The sequence below is a fragment of the Lampris incognitus genome, chromosome 19 (assembly GCF_029633865.1).
Source record: "Lampris incognitus isolate fLamInc1 chromosome 19, fLamInc1.hap2, whole genome shotgun sequence".
Classification (NCBI taxonomy): domain Eukaryota; kingdom Metazoa; phylum Chordata; class Actinopteri; order Lampriformes; family Lampridae; genus Lampris; species Lampris incognitus.
The window spans coordinates 37,111,110-37,138,527 of NC_079229.1; the positions used below are offsets into that span (position 1 = coordinate 37,111,110).

A 27,418-nucleotide genomic window follows, 5' to 3' on the forward strand; every position below is an offset into this window, starting at 1 on the left:
TGTCGGGCTATCTATCCATGTGTCCGTCGTTCTGTCAGTCTGTCTGTCTGTCGGGCTATCTATCCATGTGTCCGTCGTTCTGTCAGTCTGTCCGTCTGTCGGGCTATCTATCCATGTGTCCGTCGTTCTGTCAGTCTGTCCGTCTGTCGGGCTATCTATCCATGTGTCCGTCGTTCTGTCCGTCTGTCACCGTTTGACAGTTCTGTTCTACGCTGCTGAGGTTTGACTTGTATTTCAGATGAGGTTCGTATACACGAAAGAAAGAAAAATTCATCCATCCATCCGTTATCCACACATCCTGCTCTCAGGGTCGCTGGATGCTGGAGCCTATCCCAGCAGTCAGTGGGGGGGGGGGGGGCAGGTGGGGAGACACCCTGGACAGGCCGCCAGGCCATCACACACACACACACACACACACACACACACACACACACACACACACACACACACACACCCACCTAGGGACAATTTAGTACGGCCGGGTCACCTGACCTCCATGTCTTTGGCCTGTGGGAGGAAACCCATGCAGACACAGGGAGAACATGCAAACTCCACACAGAGGACGACCCGGGACGACCCCCAAGGTGGACTACCCCGGGGCTCGAACCCAGGACCTTCTTGCTGTGAGGCGACCGCGCTAACCACTACGCCGCCGTGCTATCGAGAAAGAAAAATGCACAAGAAAAACAAATTTATATTCACCTTCATTACAAAAATACATATATCCATGTTCCAAGCCCCCCCTTTTCTGATTGTAGGGTCAAAGGACGAGGAGATGGGGACTGCATGTGTGTGTGTAGTTTGTCTTTGATTTGTGAGTGAATTTGGTGGGGTACGTGGGGACATACATAATCCATCCACATCCATTTTAAAGTGGGACATAATCGAGTGGCCCGTGAAGCGACGGCGTCTTGTGTTCTCTCTCAGAGGCTCACTGACTCGGACGACATCTATCAGCAGGCGTCTTTGTCTGAAAACTAAAGGAGAAACTCCAAATGTGTTCCTCCTGTGAGGGAAAAAGGTGTAGCACCAATCAAGACTTAGCAACAGATCAGATGGTCAGAGCGGCCTTTTTCCATTGGCTGCTGACCAAACCAGGAAACATGGAGCCACTAGAAAGTGTTCACGATACACAAACGCTTACTGATGGCGTACTGGAAAAAAGTACAAGAATAACATAAATAAAAACAGACCAATTCATCAGCCCTGCATTGTGTAGACCAGGTTTGTGTAGTTTAAGCTTACCAGCTGGGAAGACTTTGGGGCACTATAGAGTCATGTACAGAGTCCTCTATAGAGTCAAGTATAGAGTCATGTACAGAGTCATGTATAGAGTCATGTATAGAGTCATGTAGAGTCATGTACAGAGTCCTCTATAGAGTCAAGTATAGAGTCATGTACAGAGTCATGTACAGAGTCATGTATAGTCAGAGTCATTTAAAGAGTCATGTATAGAGTCATGTAGTCATGTACAGAGTCCTCTATAGAGTCAAGTATAGAGTCATGTATAGAGTCATGTAGAGTCCTCCATATAGTCATGTACAGAGTCATGTACAGAGTCATTTAAAGAGTCATGTATAGAGTCATGTAGAGTCATGTATAGAGTCATGTATAGAGTCCTCTATAGAGTCAAGTATAGAGTCATGCAGAGTCCTCCATATAGTCATGTACAGAGTCATGTAGAGTCATGTATAGAGTCATGTAGTCATGTACAGAGTCATGTATAGAGTCATATAGAGTCATGTAGAGTCATGTATAGAGTCATGTACAGAGTCCTCTATAGAGCCATGTACAGAGCTGAGTGTGGTGTTTAGACCCTGCTGTCTAACGCCTGCAGGCAGACTAGAGGTAAACTGAACATGGATCACATATTAATGCTACTTGTGAGTGCACCTTGTAATGACGCCTCTGCAAATACTGGGGGGCAACGATGAGACAGACAGATGGGAGAGAGGCGCTAACACACACACACACACACACACATACACACACATACACACCAAGAAAAAATATTTGTTCATGATATGATTTAAAACAAAACAAATACACACGCCCCTTTCACCTGATCCGTATCAGAAATGTAACAAACAAACACACACACAGCAATACACAACAGTCTGATTCTGACTCGCATGCTCTGCACACATGCAATCTGATGAAAATGACTCAATATGAACCTATTCACACACAAATCGACCTATGGGGGAGGAAGGGGCAAATATTGCCCATATTAACGTGGAAGAAGAGAAGAAAAAAGCCTTTGATGGATGAGAGACAGTCGGATGGTCAACAGGACACCCGCCAGTTCAGTTATCAGAGATGTGATGAGACTCTGCCGGGTCACATGAGTTCAATTCTTGTTTTCAATGCAAACATGTGACAGAGATGACGGCTAAACGGACAGATGCCAAACCAGAGGAAACCCAAAGATGTGTCAGTGTGTCTGTCCATCCCTCCGTCCTGCTGTGTTTTCCAGTTACAAAAGGCTTCTTCAGTCCAGAGCAACAAAACGACCACCAGCCACATGCCAACATCACACCATATGCCATATAACAAAATTCAAGATGGCTGCCCGGCAAGGAAAGCGGAAGGGTGAGGAGGCCGCCGTACTAAGTTTGCTCCAAGAACCACCGCTGGTTCAATTCATTGTTCCGTGTTCAGGCAAACGGCCGTTCTTTAAATACACAAAATAAAGCGCAGAAAGAGTTGGTCTGCTCAGCTGATCATGAATTCGTATACAAGATCTAGAACGACAATAAAATGTAAATTAATTCTTTTATTGCTGACATATAGATTCCCGCACAAAAAAAATTTGTGATGAAAATCATCGGTGTCATCATAGAAAGCTATAAAAATTAGATCCATCCTGGGTTATACCGTAGATAAAGATAGAGCAAAAAGCCATCTGAAAGAAGGACTAGTAGTAAGGCACTTCAAGAAAACCAGGTTCCCCTCTTCGTTCAGGGTTGTTTTTGTTTTTGTGGCACTGGGGTGATGCTGGTTTACACCGTCCTCCTGGGGGGGGGGGGGGGGGGCGTCTCACTCCACTCCCACCAGAGGAGGCTCTCCGCCGGGCAGGAGGTGCTCCAGCGACGGCTTGGTGTGGATCTCCAGTATGCCCTGCATGAAGCCGTCTGCAGGAGCAACTGCTGAATCCTCTAAAGGAGGAGGTGGAGCAGCGGAGGAGGGAGGGAGGTCTTTGGAGGTCTTGGCTTCAGGCGGCATCTCCATGTCATCGCTGGTCGTCTTTGAGTCAGTAGCTTGGTGGCTGGATTTCTGGTCTGCAGACGACGTGGCGTCCTCAGCGGCGTCCTCAGCGGCGTCCTCTGTGGCGTCCTCAGCGGCGTCCTCCGCGGCGTCCTGAGGAACAGTAGCGGCAACAAGGTCATGGGATTGCTGTGCGGTTTGGTGGTTGGGTTCAGGTTCTGATTCAGGTACTGGGTTGGCCGCAGGTTCCTGTGAGTTCTCCTCCTCCTCCGCTGCGGATTCAAGAGTCATTTTCGTTTCCACGGAGCCGACCAGTGATGGCTGGACAGCGATGTCAAGCCGCGTCAGAATCTCCTCTTTCACCTCCTCCTCCTCTCCTCTTTCCTCCGCCCCCATCCCGGTGCCCCCCTCACTCTCGTTCTCAGAGGGGGGGCAGGTGGAGGTGGGGGTGCAGGAGTCTCCGTCCTCACCTGGCTCGGCCCCCTCGGCCCCGCGGGGTTTCAGGTGGATTCTCTGGTGTCGCACCAGACTGTGTTTCAGCGTGAAGGTTCGCTCACACGTCTGACACTGATATGGACGCTCACCTGAGGAGAAGGAGAAGGAGAAGGAGGAGGAGACAGATGATAAGAAGCTAGAGGGAGACTGGCGTCTGGTACTGGTCTGGATAGGTGGGGGTTTTGACATATTCATCAAATATAAAAAGTAATAGTCTGTTTTATAAACTTACTCCTCCATACAAACATGTAGCATCTGTCATTCTGTAATATGATTTGTGCGTGTGTGTGTTTTGTGTGTGTGAGTGTGTGTTTATGTTGCGTGTGTGAGGATGTGTTGTGTGAGTGTTAATGTGTTGTGTGTGTGTGTGTTGTACCTGTGTGTGAGCGCATGTGTCTGGTCAGGTCCTGCAGAGACCAGAAGCGTTTCCCACAGACGTTGCAGATCTTCTTCCTCTTGTCAACCCTCACCTCTCCTCCCTCTCTGCTCTTTGGCTCAGAGGCCCCGCCCTCTTCATCACTGCGATCCTCCTTCTCCTTCTCTTCCTCTTCATCCTCGTCTCCACTCTCTCCTCCCTCACTCTCCACCTTCCCTCCTTTCTCTTCTGCCTCCATCTCCTCTTCGTTCTCGGCCTGGGTAGTTTCGCTGGCCTCTACTTTCCCCGGCGTCAACCCACCTTCCATGGACACAGGCTCCGGCGTCTCCTCGCACAGGTGCGCCCTCTCGTGGCGGGCCAGCGTGGTGGCGTAGCGGAAGCTCTTCTTACACACGCGGCAGACGTGTTTATACTCCGGCGTTTTGACAGCGGGTGGGGTAGAGGCACAGGAGGAGGAAGGGGTGGTGTTTTCCTTGGCCTCCTGGTCCTCTGGGGGGACAGTGGGGGAGGGAGAGGGCGAGGAGGAGGAGCTGGGCTGGGGAACGGGGGTGGAGGAAGGTGGAGGAGGCTGGCTGGAGGCAGAGCTGGATGTAGAGGAGAACTTGAAGTCGATGAGTTTGGTGGCAAAGTTAAGATCCAGACTCTTATTACTCTGACAATCTTCATCATCCTCATTGTCAACCTGAGAGGAAGAATGGGAGAGAGGCTTTACAGCAGATGGATGGAAAAATACCACAACTATACCATATACAATGCCACAACTATACCATATACCATGCCACAACTATACCATATACCATACCACAACTATATCATATACCATACCACAATTATACTATATACCACACCACAACTATACTACATACCATACCACAACTATACCATATACCATGCCACAACTATACCATATACCATACCACAACTCCGCTACCCATCATGCTCATGTACAATGCTATATTGTTATGTGTAGAGACCTACTTGCAGGTTAGATAGTCACCACATGGACCAGAGACGGTCCGTTTAATTTTACATTTATTTCTGATTTTTCCCTTTTTCTCCCAATTTAGTGGCCAATCGATCCCTATTTTAATTCAAACACCCACCCTCGTACTGCATGCGTTCGCCAACTGCATCTCTCCGGCCGGCAGTCTGGAAGGAGAGACGCCTCGCCACTTTCATGACAGGGCGACTCCAGGCCGAACCACTGCTTTTTCCGACACACACAGAGACGCATTCATGTGACGAACACAAGCCGACTCTGCCCCTCTCCCGAAGACAGCGTTGCCATTACTGCTGCTTCATCGAGTCCAGCCATAGTCGGATCTGACGAGACCGGGGCGCGAATCCCGGTCCCCAGTGGGCAACTGCATCGACACAAAGCCGATGCTTAGACCGCTACACCACCACGGACCTCAGAGACGGTCCCTTTAAGACAGTGTTTTTGGTGGTGCCGTTTTTGAGAAATTTTGGATGTGTGTTTTTTGTGTCACACTGCTGTGGGCTGGGAGAAACAAAATGTCATTTCTTTGTGTATGCAAGTGCACGTAAGAAATGACAATACATTGTTTCTGATTCCTGACTACACTATATTATCTTATGTAGCAGAAGTATATACTGTGTGTTCCAAGAGACAGAAACCATCTGGACTCAGACAATGTTTCCTTTTACAGAACACAGCAACTCACTTGTCAAGCCATTTTTTAACATGGTCATGAGAAAAAAAAGAAAAAGTTTCTCTATGAAAATAATGGATCTTTATGATTGCTGCTGTTTGCAGATGACATTGTGATCTGTAGCGAGAGTAGGGAGCAGGTGGAGGAGAGCCTGGAGAGGTGGAGGTATGCACTGGAGAGAAGAGGAATGAATGTCAGTAGGAGCAAGACGGAATACCTATGCGTGAATGAGAGGGAGGACAGTGGAATGGTGAGGATGCAAGGAGTAGAGGTGATGAAGGTGGATGACTGTGAATATTCTCATGGTGGATGAGTTTAAATACTTGGGGTCAGCTGTCCAAAGTAACGGGGAGTGCAGAAGAGAGGTGAAGAAGAGAGTGCGGGTGGGGTGGGGTGGGTGGAGAAGAGTGTCAGGAGTGATGTGTGACAGAAGGGTACCAGCAAGAGTTAAAGGGAAGGTTTACAAGATGGTAGTGAGACCAGCTATGTTGTATGGTTTGGAGACAGTGGCACTGATGAAAAGACAGGAGGTGGAGCTGGAGGTGGCAGAGATGAAGATGATAAGATTTTCACTGGGAGTGATGAAGAAGGACAGGATTAGGAAGGAGTATATTAGAGGGACAGCTCAAGTTGGACGGTTTGGAGACAAGGCAAGAGAGGCAAGATTGAGATGGTGTGGACATGTGTGGAGGAGAGATGCTGGGTACACTGGGAGAAGGAGGACATGCAGGTGGCTGGAGTGAGAGAGGAAGACGCAGAGGACAGGGAGAGATGGAAACGGATGATCCGCTGTGGTGACCCCTAACGGGAGCAGCCGAAAGTAGTAGTAGTAGTAGTAGTAGTAGTAGTAGTGTGATAGCAAAGAGTACACACTGCCTCTGGACTACACAGGGTCGGGTTATAACTCCATATTATAATTTATCATCTTTCATTGTTTTGTGTCGGGATGAAATCTGGATATTGGGATACAATATTTTGTCATGTAAATTCATGATAGCGACCTAAGATTTCTCCCAAAATGAGACTCTGGAGTATTTGAGGGAGTATTATCCATCGTGTCAGGCTGGGAGAACAGGATGGATACTGGTGATAGCTGTTTATCTTTGGAATGGAAACATTCCTGTCTTGAGCTTCCTTAAAAGTTCCTGTTCACTTCTTTCTTCATTTTTTATTTATTTTACATGTATGTATATGTATATGGGTGTGTGTGTGTGTGTGTGTATATATATATATATATATATATATATATATATATATATATATATAATGATTATTATCTTTTATGGGTGTATATCTGTATGTATAAGTATGTGTGGTTGTGTATTTAAACACACACACACACACACACATATATATATATATATATATATATATACACACACAAATTTTTTTATCCGCTTGTTTTGCTTTTCCACTTTTAGGGTGCAGTTGGGTGGGTTGAGGGTGAATTTTTGGTTGGTGGGTTTAATTTTCATGGGGTAAAACTCAGGCACGTTTACATTTTGTTCTGTTTGTCTTATAAACTTGTGCAAAAATGCAATAAAAAGATTATTAAAAAAAAGTTCCTGTTACCTTGCTGTTGCCAGTGTTATTGTTCTGTGCTGGCTGCTGTTTCTTGTCTAGCGCCCCCTGCTGGGATGGATGATCCACTGACTCAGACCCAGGAAGCTCTGATGGGCCGGGGGCTGTTGTGAGACCTGGTGGGTTAAAAAAAAAAGTATTGACGTTTAATAATATCCATTAATAATCCCTTTTACACACAGACTTTACTCCTCCTTCGACAGTTTGTCTGATAAACTGTTTCAACTGCAGCTCAGCTGCATAGCTTGGCTGTGGAGCTCAGCTGCAGAGCTCAGTTGCAGAGCTCAGCTGTGGAGCTCAGCTGCGGAGCTGCAGTTGCTGCGGAGTTCAGCTGCATAGCTCAGCTGCATAGCTCAGCTGCGGAGCTCAGTTGCGGAGCTCAGTTGCGGAGCTCAGCTGCGGAGCTTAGCTGTGGAGCTCAGCTGCGGAGCTGCAGTTGCTGCGGAGTTCAGCTGCATAGCTCAGCTGCATAGCTCAGCTGCGGAGCTCAGTTGCGGAGCTCAGTTGCGGAGCTCAGCTGCGGAGCTTAGCTGTGGAGCTCAGCTGCGGCGCTGCAGTTGCTGCGGAGTTCAGCTGCATAGCTCAGCTGCGGAGCTCAGTTGCGGAGCTCAGTTGCGGAGCTCAGCTGTGGAGCTCAGCTGTGGAGCTCAGCTGTGGAGCTTAGCTGTGGAGCTCAGCTGCGGAGCTGCAGTTGCTGCGGAGTTCAGCTGCATAGCTCAGCTGCATAGCTCAGCTGCGGAGCTCAGTTGCGGAGCTCAGTTGCGGAGCTCAGCTGCGGAGCTTAGCTGTGGAGCTCAGCTGCGGAGCTGCAGTTGCTGCGGAGTTCAGCTGCATAGCTCAGCTGCGGAGCTCAGTTGCGGAGCTCAGCTGCGGAGCTCAGCTGCGGAGCTCAGTTGCGGAGCTCAGCTGTGGAGCTCAGCTGTGGAGTTCAGCTGTGGAGCTCAGCTGTGGAGCTTAGCTGCGGAGCTGCAGTTGCTGCGGAGTTCAGCTGCATAGCTCAGCTGCGGAGCTCAGTTGCGGAGCTCAGTTGCGGAGCTCAGGTGCGGCGCTCAGCTGTGGAGCTCAGTTGCGGAGCTCAGGTGCAGAGCTCAGCTGCGGAGCTCTATTGGCATCATTCTGTTAGGGCTGAATGATTAATCGAATTCAAACCGAAATCCCAGTGTAATAGAACGCAATTTCCAAATCACAAAGGCTGCGATTAAAATAAAATTGTTTTTTAAAATGTCACATAATCTAACCAATCAGAGGGCCAGAAACATGTGACCATGTGGGGTTCACGTACACACATTCTACCCTACGCTCATGTGACATGTGAGTGAGAGCAGTAAAAGAAGAAAACAACCTGCCACACTACGCTTTGATTCCAGCAGTAACGTTACTATCTTGTGAACACGGCCTCCGCACAACCAAGCACTGAAGAGGAGGAGACCTTAGTGTCAGAGAGGAGCAGCACATCGGTGGTCTGGACCTACAGGTATGTTGGATGTAGGACAGAAGACGCTGCACAGTCAGGTGTTGTGCAGAACGTGTCTTGCTACCGTAGCTTGTCTACTGTAGCTACAACACGGGGCAACACTACAAACCTGTTCCAGCATTTAAGAAAGCATCACAAGGACATGTAGGCCAAATGTATGGCTAAAAACCTGACCACCACTGTGTCAAGTAGGCCAAATCACACCAAGCAGGGATCATCGACCGAAATGTTCGAGACTATATCTCCATATGACGACATTAAAAAGGCACTGTGAAATTACTCAGGTGATAGCAGAGTTCATGGGGGAAGAAATGATGCCCCTCAGCACGGTGACCAAGGCCGAGCTTATGGCTCTGGTAGACACTGGATAAACGGTACAGCATGCCATCCTGCACATATTTCAGCCACATTACCACACCGGAGCTATAAACATGCAGGCAGAGAGTGACAGCGGAGCTAAAAACATCAAGAGTTTTTCACTACTACCACGGACATGTGGTCGAGCTGTACAGCAGAACCCTATCAGAGTCTGACCGTGCATGTCGTCAATGAAGAATTCCACCTCGAAGCTCGCTGCCTTCAGACTGCTTACTTCCTGGATGACCACACTGGGGAGAACACTGCAGCCGGCCAGAGAGACGGGCTAGCCAGCTGTGACCTCGATGAAGAAAAGCATGTCTTCCTCACGATGGACAATGCACCGCACATGGTGAAGGCAGCGCAGCTTAATGAGTGGACCAGGTCCAGTGTTTCAGCCACTCTCATCAGTCAAGCCAACCTCTCCACCACAGCTACTGTTACCAGTAGACATTGAATGGGTGACTGTTTTCTAATGTAGCTCTGTGTGTGTGTGTGTGTGTGGTTGTGAAAGCCTAACAACACTAAAATTGTATCAAGTACACCAATTTATTTTTTTAAATTCTTTCAGAAATGGATGGAAAATGACAGTGTCGAGAGCAACGGGGGGTTGTGCAGGAAGCTGGTGGGGCTCTTCTCCCACAGCTGGAAGAAGAAGGCAGCGATCCACCTGCGTTGTCACCTCCTGACTAGATCCTTGCTTGAGTTGTATTAGCTCTCACAAGTACGTCGCTTTGGATAAAAGTGTCTGCTAAATGAAATTCTAACACTGTAACACTGGAGACTACTTCCCCAACTTGTTCAACCCTATTCTAAATCACAGAGGGCTTCAAGTTCATAGAGAAACAGATTCAGTAAACGACAACAGACAGCAACCTCTATCCTAAGGGCACAGACACACCAAACCGACTAGCCGCGATGAGGGACCACTGTTGGTCGCCTCACGCCACCTGCCGTCTGGGCCAAAAAGCAGCACTTGAACACACCGCAAAGACTACAGCCGACAGCCAACTAGCATGTACGTTCTGCACTGATTCGCTAAGCTGAACAGCCAATCAGAGTGATCTCTCTCACCGACGGGCTCCGCCCATTCAACATGCTGACTCGGCCAAAAAGCTGGGGACGGTGCGGGACACACCGCAAAAAACTAGGGTCACAGACGCTCACCGACGGCCCAACATTGGCCGTCGGCCTGGTGTGTCAAGGCCCTTAGACGTTCAGTGAATAAATAATTTCACTTCATGTTTATGCATTTTTCACTTTATCTGTTCCTTTGGTTTGTTTTTCTCTTCTCTGTAAAACAAACTGTCATTCTTGGTAGAAGTGCGTTGTAAATAAATTCTGATGTGACACTGTGCTTTTACCCAAATTTTAGACAAAAATCTTTCTAGAGGAATTATATTTTAATCTTGTTCACACCGGTTACTGAGTGACACCACAGCAGATTTAGATAAAAAAATAATAGCTTTATAAATGTGTATTTGTGCAGTGACTTGCTTTGGCTGGCTTTGGAGGAGGGGCTAGGCCGCGTGGCCCTGCTGAGAGGGACCGCTCTCGGCTGCTCTGAAGAGGCGGATCTCTGGTCCGGAGTCGTAGCGGAGCCGGACTCTGAGCTGCTGCTGAGGTCCACGGCCTCTGGCACCGCCTGCTCCGTCTCAGACTGACTCTCTGCAGGACACACGGAGAAAACCCTTTATGGCTGGCTGCAGACACCGTCAGTCTCAGGTTAAACATATTCAAATAATCACTGTGCTGTTTTCATGACTTACGCGAACTCGAACCAACAGCAGCAACTCCAAAATCACAGAAGCCACTGGTCCGTTCCAGTGGATTTTCATCCTTTAAAGTACCCCTCCATTAAAAAAATGTGTTTTTCTGGCATCCGGGTAGCATAGCGGTCTATTCCATTGCCTACCAACATGGGGATCGCCAGTTTGAATCCCCATGTTACCTCTGGCTTGGTCGGTTGTCTGCAGACACAGTTGGCCATATCTGCGGGTGGGAAGCCAGAGGTGGGTATGTGTCCTAGTCGCTGCAGTAGCACCTCCTTTGGTCAGTCGAGGCGCCTGTTTAGGGGGGAGGGAGAACTGGGGGGAAGAGCGTGATCCTCCCACGCGCTACGTCCCCCTGGTGAAACTCCTCACTGTCAGGTGAAAAGAAGCGGCTGGTGACTCCACATGTATCAGAGGAGGCATATGGTAGTCTGAAGCCCTCCCTGATCGGCAGAGGAGGTGGAGGTGCAGCAGCGACCGGGACAGCTCGGAAGAGTGGAGTAATTGGTCGGATACAATTGGGGAGAAAAAAGTGTTTTTCTTATGTTTGTGTCCCCTAAAATATAAATAGCACGCTAGCTTTTTGCTACATAAATATAAATAGCACGCTAGCAAGAAAAAAGCTAACTATGCTAGCTTTTTGCTAGCTGCTGCTAGTTGTTTGGTAACAGTAAAACTGTAAACCACGTATTTAGCTAACATTTCAAAGTTCAGCCATATGAAACGATGATGGCGGCCTGAGATGTGTTGTTTGTCACCGGGCTCGCGCAGGGTACTTTACTGGGGATTTAAATGGGTTTAATTTCCCGACAGCACCACCACAGTACAGGGGTGTTAAGGTGTGCGGACAAGAGCTTGTGCATGCTGCAGATTACAAACCTGCACTCTCGTGCGAGCCCTCGTCCCCTTCCTTCTTGCCCAGTGCTCCATTGCGGCGCAGCACACGGTTGGTCACGCCGTGTTTCCTCAGCAGGTGGCGCTCACAGTTCGATTTGGTGGAGAAAAAGGCATCGCACTTAGGGCAAGGAAATGGCTTCTGACCTGGAGACAGAGAGAAAGAGAGAATTTGAACTCAACCAAACTTCCACTGAATACAACAAGGGACAACAAATCAACTAAGAAATTCCATCATCAGTAAGAATTTCCATTATCTCATTAATAACAACAGTCAGTCAGAATTTAAAACTGAAGTTGGTATAGTATTGCTGCCCGGCGACATTTGCTTCTCATTTGCATAAATTTGACGATAATCAATGGGCTCCTGTGTAGCTGCACTGTAAAGGAGAACAAGTTAGTTTTCTCTTAAAAAAGCCAACAAAGCTGGTTATTCATGCTGACTGTCAAAATGACGGATGGCGTTTAGAATATATCAGTCAACACTTTACAATTCTAGAAACTGTGTATGTCTGTAATCCCACTGTGTACTGAAGCATCCGTCTATTTATATATGTGTGTGTGTGTGTGTGTGTGTGTGTGTGTGTGTTGTAGTCTCTCTACTCTTCATTGAAGGAAACGTGCTGGGGAAAATCGTGCTCAACACACTGGTGGAGCACATTTCAGAAAGTGCTGTCCCAGAAACACAATGTGGTTTCCAGAATTCCAGATCCACGACTGACATGACCTTTGTCTTACGGCAGCTACTACAAAAGAGCACAGAGCAGTGCAAAGACCTGTACATAGCCTTCATTGACCTTGAGATGTTCTGGAAACATCTCTCCAAACTTGGTACCACCCAAGCTTCTCTCCGTCCTGGAGCAACTCCATGATGGGATACAAGCCAGAGTCCTCATGGGAGAACTGCAGGCAGAGTCCTTCAAGGTCAACACTGGGGTGAAGCAAGGCTGTCTTTGCACCAGTCTTGTTCAATCTCATCATCTCTGCCATCACCCACCTCTTCCACCATGCCCTGGGACACAGAGTCGGAGTTCACATGGAGTACTGCCTTGACAGAAGTCTATTCAACATCCAACAGCTCCAGACCCATACAAAGACAAAAACCTGCCAAATTTGTGAGCTTCAATGTGCAGATGACTGCGCTGTGCTGGCACATAGCCCAGAGTCCATAGAGCATGACCTAAACACAATTTCTGGCCTATACCAGTCCTTTGGTCTTCAGGTCAACATTCAAAAACTGAAGACACGGCACAACTCACTTTCCAACATCCTTCACCCCCTAGCTTCCAAATCAATGGTGTTTCACTCAAAGTAGTGGACAAAGTAGTTCAACTGTCTTGGTGCCACACTTTCCTCAGACTGCATCCTTTACACTGAAATAAACAGCCGCATCAACAAAGTCTCGTCTGCCTTTGCCGGCTCCGCAGAAGGGTTTTTAAAAGCAAAAACCTGAAGGTCAGTACCAAGGTTGCTGTATACAATGCGGTCTGTACCTCCACTCTGTTCTAAGGGGCAGAAAGGTGGACCCCGTACAGACGGCATATCATAAACTTGGAGGCCTTCCACATCCGATGCCTTCAAAAGGTCCTCGGCCTGTCCTGGGAATATTGAATCCCTCATACTAAGAGTCCTTCAATGACAGACTCCATCTGCATGGAAGCAGCAGTGACTAAAAAACCATCTTTGATGGATAGGGCATACTGTCCACATGTCTGGCCACCACCTACCTCAGCAAGCCCTCAATGGGCAACTCAGCGATGCAAAATGAGCCACTGGCAGACAAGAGCGGTACTATAAGGACTGTACCAAAGACCTCCTGAGGCGTTGCAACATAAACTCCATCCATCTTGAACCTCTAGCACTCAGTAAATCGGCCTGGCAGGTCACCTGTGCCAGGGTGACTGAACAAATAGATTACACCAACACAGAGGAGGACCCGAAAGACGTGCCCAACGACACCAGAGGGCTGCCAGCATAACCCAAACATCTGGGCTCCCTTCCCCCACCTGTGGACGAATGTGTGGCTCACGCATTGGCCTCCACAGCCACATGAAGTGGCACCAGCGCCCTGCTCCCCCCCCACAGCAAGCGTCATCAGACACAATGGACAGCTAAGAGTGGTGTAGTAACAGTGTGCAGTGTGTGGGTGTGTGTGTGGGGGGGTACCGGTGTGTGTTAGCATGTGTCTCTGCAGGGAGCTGGCCCAGGGGAAGACTCTGGGGCAGAAGGGGCAAGTCATCTTTTGGACAGAGTTGGAATAGGCGTTCTTCTTCCCTTTGGACTGAGGAAGCACCACAGCGGGTTTACTCTCCTCTCCTCCGCCCTCCTTCTCACCTCCTCCCTTTCTCTCAGCATCTGTAAGATGTCATGTGTTGATCATTAGCTGATCATGAGGCTATCATGCTGTTCCATTTACTCTTATCTGTTAAGGAATCATGATTTAGATTTCATTCTATACACAGATCATAATCTCATTCAATCCGTCCATCTGTCTGTCTGTCTGCCCAATGATCCCATCCACCTACCTCTCTTGTGGCCCAGGTCTCCGGCTCCAGTCTGCAGGTAGGTGCTGAACTTGTTGGTGTCAGTGGTGGCAAGCATTTTCTCCACACTGGCAAACTCTCCACTGGACTCCAAATCAATCCCTGGCCCGCCACTGGAGCCCTTCTTCTCCCTGTTCACCACCGCCACTGCCTTCTTCCTGGGCCGCTTCCTGATGGACAGCCAGAGGAGGTGGGGGGGGGATTGGGTTGAGTGACAGTTCATTGCTGTGGTGTTTGGTTTGGAGACTCAAGCCGTTTAAAGCTTGAGAATCTGTTTAAATCCTAATGTACATTTTACATTTCTAAATAAACCAGAGAGTTCAGAAATCAGATCATTTGATCATTCTTATGAAAAAGGACTTTCAGCATGTTGGTGGTTTCTGTTCATTTGAGGAGACAAGAGAACGCCACTCCACATTTAGGAGGAATGCTTGCTGTCACGCATGTGAGAAAGAACTGCTATTCACATTCATTGTTCTTCTAAAGAAGATGATATGGGTACCTGGAGCTCCCCTCTGAGACGTCCTCATTCTGTGTTTCCACACTGGTGGCAGCAGCGATAGAGGTACCCGGGCTGTCTGTCGCAGGATCAGGGTGTAGTTTGGTGTCTGGCGGGGCGTTGTCTCTCTTCAGCAGGTCCGGTGCCCCGGAGACGGAATGGATGATCTGAGCAATGGAGGCAAGCGGAGGAAGCTCCTTCAAGGAGGAGGCGCTGGGTTTAGGGAGCAGTGGTTTGAGGCGCAGGGTTCTGGCCGAGGTGGCGATGGTGGAGAGAGAGGCAGGCGGGGTGGCAGAACCAGGGGGGAGCTGGTAGCAGCCTGGTTGTGGATGGGGGTGCAGGGGGGGCAGAGCCTTGGAGAGAGAAATCGCCTGTTGCTCCACAGAGCTCCCACTTGGCTCCACCTTGATCTCCTTCCTCTCCATGCCTCCCTCCCTCCTCTGCCGCTTGCTGGGGATGGACAGGTCAATGGGCTGGTCCAGAGAGGAACATTCGTATCCCGGAGAGACTTTCTCCACTTTGACCCCTGCCTGCTGCCCTGCCGCCCTGCGGCCTTTAGCAGAGTAATCCAGGGGCTGGTCAAGTTCAGTGGCAGCAGAATAAACCAAACCACTCAGCTCCTCCACCTTCACCGTCTGCAGGACTGGCATCGCTGGCTGACTCAGCCCATTCAGCGCCGCCTGGCTGGCAGAGGAGCCGCGTATGGAGGCCACCGGCAGGGCAGAGGGGGTGAGTGTGGTGATGTGCTCTTCGATCTCTCGCTCCTGCACCTCGGGGTGCTGCTTCAACAGGTGGTGGATGCAGTTCCGCTTGGCCAGGAAGGCTGCGCCACAGCGCCGGCACTCAAAGGGTTTCCTCTGGCAGCCGTTGTGTGTGCGCAGGTGGAGCTGCAGGGCCCGGAAGGACTCCAGGTCCTCTCCGCAGTACCGACAGGTGGTCTCCATGCCCACCCCGGTCTCCAGTGCCTCCTGGGTGGAGGCGTTGGTGATGGTGGTGGGGATGGTGGCTGTGGAGGTGACATACTTGATATTTTTCTCAATGTCCTTTCGGGAGGTCTTGGCATGTTTCTTCCTGAGGTGGCGCTCACAGTTGGCCTTGACGGTGAAGGGGTAGTGGCAGACACGGCAAACGTAGGGCCGCTCGCCGCTGTGCGTTCGCAGGTGTCGAATGAGAGTGGCCTTGTCCGGAGCCACGTAATCACAGATGTTACACTGGTGGGGCAGGGCGCCCAGATGGTTGCGCATGTGGACCTGCAGGACACTGGAGCAGGAGAAGACCTGGTCACAGAAACGACAGGGGAATGAGCCGCTACCCACTTTGCTTCCTGTCTTCCTGTTGCTAAGCCCCGCCTCCTCCTGCATGGTTGTGGTTGCTGCAGGAGGCGAATCAGACATTGGTGTATTGGCGTCACCCATACACTCTGCCTCCATCTGCCCCATGCTGCCGGCTGAGGAAGATGAGGAGGGTGTTTTGAAGAGTGTGGGGGTGGGGGGTGGCAAGCTGGGGCTGATGCAGCCTAGTGAGGCCTGCTGGGAACTCTGGAGGGGGGGCGGAGTGGAGGATGACAGACTGGAGCGTGGGGTGATCAAAGGTTTGGGCTTCAGAGGAGGCATAGTCTTCTGACCTGAGAGGGAAGGAGGGAGAGAGATTCAGACATACTCGAACGTTACTCCATCTGTACGGACGTGCACAACAAGACCCAGTATGTTGCTTACGCCGGGTTCACACGAGACACGGGAGCACCATGAAGCATCAATTCTGGCATGAACAGGAGCCTGGCTGTTCACACCAGAAGTGCATTTCTTCACACTGGTCAACAACTGATTCTGCTCCTCTGCTCTTTTCTAATCACACATAGAGCTGATCTTCTATCATGGGTAAGTAACAACCTCGTGGAGTTCTAACTTCTCTGACATGCTTCTAGGTGACAGTTGCCCATGTGTGTCCACGGCTGGAGTGTCCACAGTAATGAGTTTTTAGGGTTAGGGTTGAAATCAAAAGGGTTGGCAAGCATGGGATGTGCATATTTTTTCCCCGCAATTGTACTTGGCCAATTACCCCACTCTTCTGAGCCATCCCGGTCTCTGCTTCACCCCCTCTGCCGATCCGGGAGGGCTGCAGACTACCACATGCCTCCTCCCATACATGTGGAGTCACCAGCCGCTTCTTTTCACCTGACAGTGAGGAGTTTCACCAGGGGGACGTAGCGCGTGGGAGGATCACGCTATTCCCCCCAGTTCCCCCTCCCCCCGAACAGGTGCCCCGACTGACCAGAGGAGGCGCTAGTGCAGCGACCAGGACACATACCCACATCCGGCTTCCCACCCACAGACACGGGGATTCAAACTGGCGATCCCCGTGTTGGCAGACAACGGAATAAACCGCTACGCTACCCGGATGTCCCAGGCATCCATTTTTTAATTGTATCTGAAGATTTTAGAAAGTCTTGAGGCAGTTGACCACTGCAGGAAATTTTAACCATATATGATGATTTTAAAACATGATGTCTGTGTGTCCACCAGGTGTTGTCAACGCGTGGGAACATGTGGCATTTATTTGCTCTCTTTCTGTTCAGTTCTGTTTTTCTGCACCGACATATACCGGTCCTGCACCGACATATACCGGTCCTGCACCGACATATACCGGTCCTGCACCGACATATACCGGTCCTGCACCAACATATACCGGTCCTGCACCGACATATACCGGTCCTGCACCGACATATACTGGTCCAATGTAGAAATACACATGTTAATGTTATCTACCATATTATTCACTACAAATACGTGAACAAAAATGAACACATCACTTCTCTTCTGAGGATCAGATGACTGTAATATGAACCTTTTCCCAGTAAGTTCTGTCTGCTCACATACAATAGAAAGAGATGTCTACTACTACTACTACTTTTGGCTGCTCTCATTAGGGGGCGCCACAGCAGATCATCCGTTTCCATCTCTTCCTGTCATCTGCATCTTCCTCTGGCACACCAGCCACCTGCATGTCTTCCCTCACCACATCCATAAACCTCCTCTTTGGCCTTCCTCTTCTCCTCTTCCCTGGCAGCTCCATATTCAGCATCCTTCTCCCAGTATACCCAGCATCTCTCCTCCACATGTCCAAACCATCTCAATCTTGCCTCTCTTGCTTTGTCTCCAAACCGTCCAACTTGAGCTGTCCCTCCAATATACTCCTTCCTAATCCTGTCCTTCTTCATCACTCCCAATGAAAATCTTATCATCTTCACCTCTGCCACCTCCAGCTCCACCTCCTGTCTTTTCGTCAGTGCCACTGTCTTCAAACCATACAACATAGCTGGTCTCACTACCATCTGGTAAACCTTCCCTTTAACTCTTGCTGGTACCCTTCTGTCACAAGTTGACCCCAAGTATTGAAACTCATATGGCTTCGTCACCTCTACTCCTTGCATCCTCACCATTCCACTGTCCTCCCTCTCATTCACATATAGGTATTCCGTCTTGCTCCTACTGACTTTCATTTGTCTTCTCTCCAGTGCATACCTCCACCTCTCCAGGCTCTCCTCCACCTGCACCGTACTTTCGCTACAGATCACAATGTCATCCGCGAACATCATAGTCCGCGGAGACTGCTGCCTGATCCCGTCCCTCAACATGTCCATCACCATTGCAAACTAGAAAGGGCTCAGAGCCAATCCTTGATGTAATCCCACCTCCACCTTGAACTCATCTGTCATTCCAACCACACACCTCAACACTGTCACACTTCCCTCATACATATCCTGCACTACTCCTACACACTTCTCTGCAACTCCCGACTTCCTCATACAATACAAAAAAAAATAGATGTAGCTCTATTTATTTATGAACATAGAAACCTCTGGATCACTAACTAACCTAGCTGAATGACAAAAACAACAAAATAACCAAAAAATGTGAGAATGAGTCAGATTTAAAACACACACACACACACACACACACACACACACACACACACACACACACACACACACACACACACACATAGGAGCCAACGGACTATTTGCCTTAAAATGTGACATGTGTTGATTTTTTCTGCAACGGGACATGACGACTTCTTTATAATTAAACTACTAAACTGTGAGCTGAAAATTGTTCTGCACAAACACATGTCAACATATTGAATAAAATGAGCAGAGCAGAAACACCAGCAGGGGAAGCTGCTCCACACTTACCTTGACTTCCAACAAACCCCGGAGCTTTGGCCAATGGGGGAAGAGTCGGGCCCACCTGATTGGGCACCGCTGCCGCAACTTTAAGTATCTGCTGGATGTCGGCCAGCTCCATGATGCCATCCCCTCCCACCTCGCCTGGTTTGACCCCGGAGGAGGCTGCGCTGGCCTCTGCTGCGCCCCCGTCAGGCTGCAGGAGGAAGCCGGCCTGGAAGGGCTGCAGGGACAGCAGGCTGAGGGCGTCTCGCTGAGTCAGGCCCTGCAGGCTGGAACCTGAAGCCGCAGCCTCCAGCAGAGGAATCCCCAGACTGAGACCGCCCAATGCCGCCAGACCACCCACTCCCAGACCAAGGCTCAGACTCAAACCCCCTGGCAGGCAGGCTGATGCTGGCTCCTGAGGGAAAGAGGAGCATGGCAGCTCCACGTGGATCACCTTGATGCTGTCCAGCTGAGCCTGGCGGATGTCCTCATCAGAAGGACCAGCCTTCACCTGCACAATAAACAATCAATTATGATTACCACTGAATAAGATAGCAGGGGTGGTAATAAATAATAATAATAATACATTTTTATTTATGGGCGCCTTTCAAAGCACTCAATGACACCTTACAAAACACAGTTAAAAACAAGGAGCACTGTATTAAAACATAAAATCAAACACAGCAATTGGAATAAAATCATCATCAGTGCAAAACTCAATGTGGGTGTAACCATTGAAGTCAGGATCAGACCGAATTTGCCTGTTTGAAAAGGTGGGTTTTGAGACGGGGCTTGAAAGTGGAAAGAGAGTCAATATTGTGAATGTCTTGAGGGAGAGAGTTCCATAGGTGGGGGGGGGGGCAGAATGACTGAAGGCTCTAGACCCCATGGTAGTCAAGCGGGCAGATGGTGTAGTTAGTTGGATGGTAGAAAAGGATCTGAGTGTGGGAGGACTTGTGGATATGAAGGAGTTCAGAAAGATATGAAGGTGCTAGGTTATGAAAGGCCTTAAAGGTGAGGAGCAGCATCTGGAAGTCGATACGGTATTTAACAAGGAGCCAATTAAGTTGCTGAAGAACAGGAGTGATATGACCTATGGAAGGAGTTCTGGTAATGATACAGGCAGCTGAATTCTGGACCAATCGATGTTTATGGAAACACTTGAGAGGAAGACTGAAGAGGATAGAATCGCAATAGTCTATACAGGATGTAATCAGGGTGTGAATGAGAATGGTGGTACTATTAGGTGTAAGCGACGGGTGAAGACGATTAATATTGTGTAAGTGGAAGTATGCAGACCAAGTAACATTGTTGATGTGTGCTTCAAAATATAATGTGCAAGCCAAGACGACACCCAGACTCTTAACCTGATGGGAAGGAGAAACTATGAAATTGTCAATAGTCAAAGAAAAAACTATCAGGTGTAGTCAAAGTAGATTTGGTACCTATGAGGAGAACCTCAGTTTAATCACTATTAAGTTTGAGAAAGTTGTATTAGAACCAGGATTTAATTTCCAGTAAACAGTCAGAAAGGGAAGTGGGGGTGGATACATAGAGCTGGGTGTCATCCATGTAGCAGTGAAACTGAATGCTGAATTTCTTGAAAATGTTGCCAAGAGGTAAAAGGTAAATAATAAATAGGAGGGGACCAAATACAGAGCCCTGGGGAACAAATTTCCAAGTCGGACAAACTGAGTGTGTGGCCAGAGAGGTATGATCTAAACCAATCAAGAGCGGAGCCAATGATTCCAATGGAAGCTAATCTCTCTAGGAGGATGTTATGTGAGACAGTATCAGAGGCTGCACTCAGGTCAAGAGGGACGAGTATGGTTAAGAGACCAGAGTCAGCAGCCATCAACAGATCATTGGTGATTTTCACCAAGGCCGTCTCCATACCGTGAAAGAAGTGAAAACCAGACTGAAATTGTTCAAACAGATTGTTGTCAGCCAAGTGAGTGTGTAACTGAGCTGCAACTCTTCTTTCAAGTATTTTAGAGAGAAACGGTAAATTTGAAATTGGGCAAAATTTATTCAAATTGTTGGGGTCTGCACCAGGTTTCTTGAGTATTAGAGATATTGCAGCTGTTTTGAGAGATTAGGTAACAATACCACAAGTAAGGGAGGAATGTATGATATCAGTTATTAAAGAGGACAGAGAAGGTAGACAGACTTTTACTATATGAGTAGGAAGGGGGTCTGACTGGCAGGTAGGTCACTTGGATTTATGAATGAGACCAGACATTTGAGCAACAGTAGGGAGATTAAAACTAGATAGCGAAGAAAAGAGGGGAACATAGAAGGGTGAATAAGGTGAACTGTATGCAGTATTGTTTGAAGAGGTCAATTGGTGGTGAATATTTTTAATTTTGGCATTAAAAAGGTCATGGAGGTGTTACATTAAGCAACTGAATAAAGGTGATGTCCAAGAATGTCCGGTGGCCGTTAAATATTGTTTGCTATGGAAAACAGGGCTCTTCTGTTTCCTTCACCTCATCTAATTAAATTTATATAATAGGGAGATTTAGCTGTGGAAACAGCCTCCTTATAATGAAGTATGTGATTGTCTTTATGAAAAAGGCCAGTTTTCACATAAAGGCATTCTAGGTGATGGCCTTTAGTGTTAAACTGGCGTAATTCAAGTGTAAACAAGGGGGAGTGGGTATAGGAAGTAGACCAGGTTTTTAAAGGAGTAAGACCATTTAAACGACTATAAAGTCCATTGCTGTAATGAGCGACCAGTTAGTCTGGGGTGGTTAAATTGTCTTTGCTGGGGAGGTTATCAATTCCACCAGAAAAAGCAAATAAATCAATATTCTTAATATTACGGAATGAGATGGAACGTAACAAATTTGTTTTGGATAATATTAATACTGAAAGACATTACACATTAACTTGTGGTTGGAAATGGGCAATTCAGATGCAGTACAATTAAGAGGAGATACACCAGAGCAGCAAATAAGATCAAGAATGTGTCCTTTGGAGTGCATAGGAAAATCAATATATTGCTGTAATCCAAAACAGTCCAGGCATGATGTAATATTCCTTGTGAGAGTATTGTTTACATTATCCATGTGTATATTTAAATCACCAAGCAATACTAGATTAGCATACATTACCTTGGAAACGTGCTGAAGGCCCAGAGACTCAAGGAAACTGGCCTGCTCTGGAGGCAGGACTTCCTGTTTTTTGGCTTGGCTCTCTTTCTCAGCATCATACTCTCCCTTTCCAGCCTCTGTCCTCTCCTCCGTTTTCTCCACGGCACCTACTGTTGTGGCGGCAGTCTGCTCAGGGTGTACAGTGGTCTTGTGGAGATCAAGGGCTGAGCGCAAAGGAAACGCCTTGTCACATCTCTCACAAACAAAGCGGTGGAATTTACTGACACAACGTCGCAGGTTAGTCTCACACCAAACCTGGAGAGAGAGAGAGAGAGAGAGAGAGAGAGAGAGAGAGAGAGAGAGAGAGAGAGAGAGGTTGAGATGACACCATCCTCCTCTTCCTGAAGAAATCTTGCTCCCATCATTCCTTATGAATAACAGAATGCATGGCAGAGTGGCTCATTTGAAGCTACGTTCAGCGATATTTTGATATGAAGATAATCAAACCAGTCTCTAATGTGAAAGGATCACTAGTAATGCCAACTGCACTGAGAATCAACACCCTCGTCTCAATGTTTGGTTTTCCCGGTCTGTCTAATCTGCTCAAACTCCGTTCACATCTCATGAGTTCAGAACACTACCGCTTGCTGATTTGCACAAAAATGCCAACAGTTATACAAAGAAGGTGAATGGGGAAAAGATTCAAACATCTTCCGAGCCAAAGAGAGTCAAGTATGCATCCCTCACAATCTGGCAGACTAAACCAGGGCCTAAATGTGAAGGAACATTGTACTTGGAACACTGGACAACACAGACTCTCCTAAAACAAAGAGAGCTTTTTTAACAGTTTACGTGTATATATTTTTCCCCCACTTCCGGTGCGGGAAGATGGCGGTGTGAATTCCCGTTTGCAGCGGCCTCATCCAGTACCGTCCATGCAGTGTCTTTGTCCACGTCTGTGTTTAAGTTTGTCTTCGTTTGATGGCTGGGAGAGCTGGCGCTGGATCGGCTGAGAGAGCCTGGTCTGCTGCACTGTGGGCCCAGGGAACACGGCTCTGCCGGAGCTGCGCCCGAGGAGGAAACACCGAGGGCGGTCTGGCAGGTCGCGGAAGTGGGGCAGGCTAACTGCTAGCCCATGCAGACCGGCGGTTCTGATAACACTGAGGGCGGTCTGGGGGCGGCCTCGCCTGGCGTTGACTGTGGTGTTTTTGGTGTCGTTGTGTGGAGTGCGGGGTGGTGTGTCGGGGGTGTCTGGCTGCGAGAGCATAAGTGAGGACTTTGTGGCAATGCTTTCGATGTCGTGGGAGTGCTGTAATCACTGACAGATAAAGCTGACCAATGCAGTTTGCACGCAGTTGGTCGTGTTGATAATCATTTCGGAGTACTCTTTTTCTTATGGTAGAGTTTAGGGATAGTTCTGACTTGAATCTTAATAGATCGACCGGTGAACACTTGTCTTGAGAAAATCGGGTCATATTATTGACATTTGTGTGTGTGATGTGTTTTTGTTTCTGTTTGTTTGATCAAGGAGGAGGCTCTAGCAAGAAGCCGAGCATTGCACAAGAGAGTCGGGAGCTGGGTCTGCTGCATCCGGAGGGCCCAAGGACCACGGCCCCTGCCTGGAGCTGCACCCGAGGAGGAAGCACCGAGGGCGGTTTGGCAGGACGCGGAAGCAGGGCAGGCTAAAATAACTGCTAGCCCATGCAGACCGGCAGTTCCAACAGTCATCCTGGCTGGCATGTGCTCCCTTGGACAATGATATTTTTTTTTTAGTCTGGATATACAGTGGCTTGCAAAAGTATTCATACCCCTTGAACTTTTCCACATTTTGTCACGTTTCGACCACAAACATAAATATATTTTATTGGAATTTTATGTGAAAGACCAACACAAAGTGGCACACACAATTGTGAAGTACAAAGAAAATGATACATGATTTAAAACATTTTTTACAAATAAAAAACTGAAAAGTGTGGTGTGCAAAAATATTCAGCCCCCCTGAGTCAATACTTTGTGGAACCGCCTTTTGCTGCAACTACAGCTGCAAGTCTTTTGGGGTATGTCTCTACCAGCTTTGCACATCTAGAGACTGAAATTTTTGCCCGTTCTTCTTTGCAAACAGCTCAAGCTCAGTCAGATTAGATGGAGAGCGTCTGTGAACAGCAGTTTTCAGATCTTGCCACAGATTCTCAATTGGATTTAGGTCTGGACTTGGACTGGGCCATTCTAACACATGAATATGTTTTGTTTTAAACCAGTCCATTGTAGCCAGGGCTTTATGTTTAGGGTCGTTGTCCTGCTGGAAGGTGAACCTCCACCCCAGTCTCGAGTCTTTTGCAGACTCCAACAGGTTTTCTTCCAAGATTGCCCTGTATTTGGCTCCATCCATCTTCCCATCAACTCTGACCATCTTCCCTGTCCCTGCTGAAGAGAAGCACCCCCAGAGCATGATGCTGCCACCACCATGTTTGACAGTGGGGATGGTGGTGTGTTCAGAGTGATGTGCAGTGTTAGTTTTCTGCCACACATAGCGTTTTGCATTTAGGCCAAAAAGTTCAATTTTGGTCTCATCTGACCAGAGCACCTTCTTCCACATGTTTGCTGTGTCCCCCACATGGCTTCTGGCAAACTGCAAACGGGACTTCTCATGGTTTTCTTTTAACAATGGCTTTCTTCTTGCCACTCTTTCATAAAGGCCAGATTTGTGCAGTGCAGGACCAATAGTTGTCCTGTGGACAGATTCCCCCACCTGAGCTGTGGATCTCTGCAGCTCGTCCAGAGTCACCATGGGCCTCTTGGCTGCATCTCTGATCAGTGCTCTCCTTGTTCGGCCTGTAGGTTTAGGTGGACGGCCGTGTCTTGGTAGGTTTGCAGTTGTGCCATACTCTTTCCATTTCCGGATGATGGATTGAACAGTGCTCCGTGAGATGCTCAAAGCTTGGGAAATCTTTTTATAGCCTAACCCTGCTTTAAACTTATCCACAACTTTATCCCTGACCTGTCTGGTGTGTTCCTTGGACTTCATGATGCTGTTTGCACCCCAATATTCTCTTAACAAACCTCTGAGGCCGTCACAGAACAGCTGTATTTGTGCTGAGATTAGATTACACACAGGTTGACTCTATTTAGTCATTAGGTCAACATTCGATCATTCAGCAATCATCAGGCAACTTCTAAAGGCAATTATTGGTTGCACTCAGAGAAAAGGGGGCTGAATACTTTTGCACACCGCACTTTTCAGTTTTTTATTTGTAAACATTTTTTTAAATCATGTATAATTTTCTTTTTTACTTCACAATTGTGTGCCACTTTGTGTTGGTCTTTCACATAAAATTCCAATAAAATATATTTATGTTTTTGGTCGTAACGTGACAAAATGTGGAAAAGTTCAAGGGGTATGCATACTTTTGCAAGCCACTGTACGTCTTCGTTAGTATGTGTGTTCTTGAAGTTCTTGTTGTTGTTGGATATGTGTTTTTGTCTTTGTGTCGCACTGCGGTGGGCTGGGGGAAATGATGTTTCGTTTCACGACGAAGTGTTGCTGGCTGCTGATGACGAAGTGTTGCCTGCTGCTGATGACGACCATATGACGTTCAGCTAACAGACATGTGACCTACCTGTGCGATGTTCGGGAACTTGTTGCAAGAGAAGTCGATGAAGGCGAGGTCATTGAATCCTGTGGGGATGGAGGGGTTGTTCTGGATGAACGGACGCCCGCTGGGGTCCTGGGGGAGGAGCTTGTGGACCGCCGCGTTGTGACGCAACAACCCGCGGTGTGTACGGAAGGACACACAACACAGGTCACACCTGCAGACAGACAGACTGTTCCGTTATAAGAGTGTGTGTGTGTGTGAGTGTGTGTGTGTGTGTGAATGAGAGACAGATTGCAACAGAACATCATGATCATTTTGTGATTGGATGATGAAATGATGAGGAAGTGATATTTTCACCGTACGAGTATCGCCTCACCTCACACTCACCTCACCTCACCTCGCCTCGCCTCGCCTCACCTCACCTCACCTCACCTCACCTCACCTGTCCCGTGACCTCTGGAGAGGTCGCTGGACATTTGAGTACATATGAAGTCAATTTAAGCAAAACCTGTTATTTGGGTTTCAAACTGTGGCCTGAAAGGCAAGTATTCTTGGAGAAAGTAGGCAAGTGTAATGTAGCTCTCTGTGCTTTGTGTGTAAGCGTTGAACAATTAAAATGACGTCCAGCCCTTCTGTTGTCTTATGGGTCAGAACGACCCACAACAGAGTCGAACAGCAGAGAAAAGACTCTACAAGACCTTTTTTCACCCTGAGGTGTGACGACTTGTCCTAGAGGGCCCCAACGTTAGAAAAACCGAAACGTGGTTTTGTTCAGATTCCCATGAAAGCTGCACACCACTAGACTACCAAGATGGTCTTAGGGTCATTTTGACCCGGAAGGTTTATAAACATCCATCCATTCATCATCCAAACCGCTTATCCTGCTCTCAGGGTCACGGGATACTGGAGCCTATCCCAACAGTCACTGGCTGGCAGGCGGGGAGACACCCTGGACAGACTGCCAGGGCTGACACACACACACACACACACACACACACACACACACACACACACACACACACACACACACACACACACACACATTCACATCTAGGGACAAGTTAGTACGGGTGATCCACCTGACCTACATGTCTTTGGACTGCGGGAGGAAACCGGAGCCCCTGGAGGAAACCCACAAAGACACAGGGAGAACATGCAAACTCCACACAGAGGACGACCCGGGACCACCCCCAAGGTTGGACTACCCCGGGGCTCGAACCCAGGACCTTCTTGCCAGGAGGCCACCGTGCTGTCTGGTTTATAAACAGGTTTATAAAAATTAGGGGTGTCCCTGATTAAACGCGGTCTTCCTGCACCGTGAAGAGGGAAAACCCAGACAGTCACACAGTTTGTGATGAACGACAGCTTGTTTCTTCCTGCAACATAGATTTGGGGTTTGAGGCGTCCGGGTAGCGTAGCGGTCTATTCCGTTGCCTACCAACACGAGGATCGCTGGTTCGAATCCCTATGTTACCTCTGGCTTGGTCGGGCGTCCCTACAGACACAATTGGCCATGTCTGCGGGTGGGAAGCCAGATGTGGGTATGTGTCCTGGTTGCCGCACTAGCGCCTCCTCTGGTCGGTCGGGGCGCCTGTTCGGGGGGGAGGGGGAACTGGGGGGAATAGTGTGATCCTCCCACGCGCTACGTCCCCCAGGTGAAACTCCTCACTGTCAGGTGAAAAGAAGCGGCT

General features: G+C 48.4%; 1 protein-coding gene across 1 annotated transcript in view; it reads right to left on the minus strand.

Moving 5' to 3' along the window:
• Window positions 1–1,564: 1,564 nt before the first annotated feature.
• Window positions 1,565–27,418, minus strand: part of rreb1a (ras responsive element binding protein 1a) — a 109,984-nt gene continuing 84,130 nt past the window's right edge. Inside the window, exons 10-20 of the mRNA XM_056299694.1 lie at window positions 25,752–25,941; window positions 22,156–22,449; window positions 19,064–19,550; window positions 14,875–16,495; window positions 14,355–14,542; window positions 13,996–14,184; window positions 11,815–11,976; window positions 10,661–10,831; window positions 7,324–7,448; window positions 4,079–4,760; window positions 1,565–3,791 (exon numbers count right to left, since the gene is read on the minus strand). Of these exons, the coding sequence (XP_056155669.1) occupies window positions 3,040–3,791; window positions 4,079–4,760; window positions 7,324–7,448; window positions 10,661–10,831; window positions 11,815–11,976; window positions 13,996–14,184; window positions 14,355–14,542; window positions 14,875–16,495; window positions 19,064–19,550; window positions 22,156–22,449; window positions 25,752–25,941 (4,861 nt within the window). The 3' untranslated portion in view covers window positions 1,565–3,039. The remainder of the gene's footprint in view (window positions 3,792–4,078; window positions 4,761–7,323; window positions 7,449–10,660; window positions 10,832–11,814; window positions 11,977–13,995; window positions 14,185–14,354; window positions 14,543–14,874; window positions 16,496–19,063; window positions 19,551–22,155; window positions 22,450–25,751; window positions 25,942–27,418) is intronic.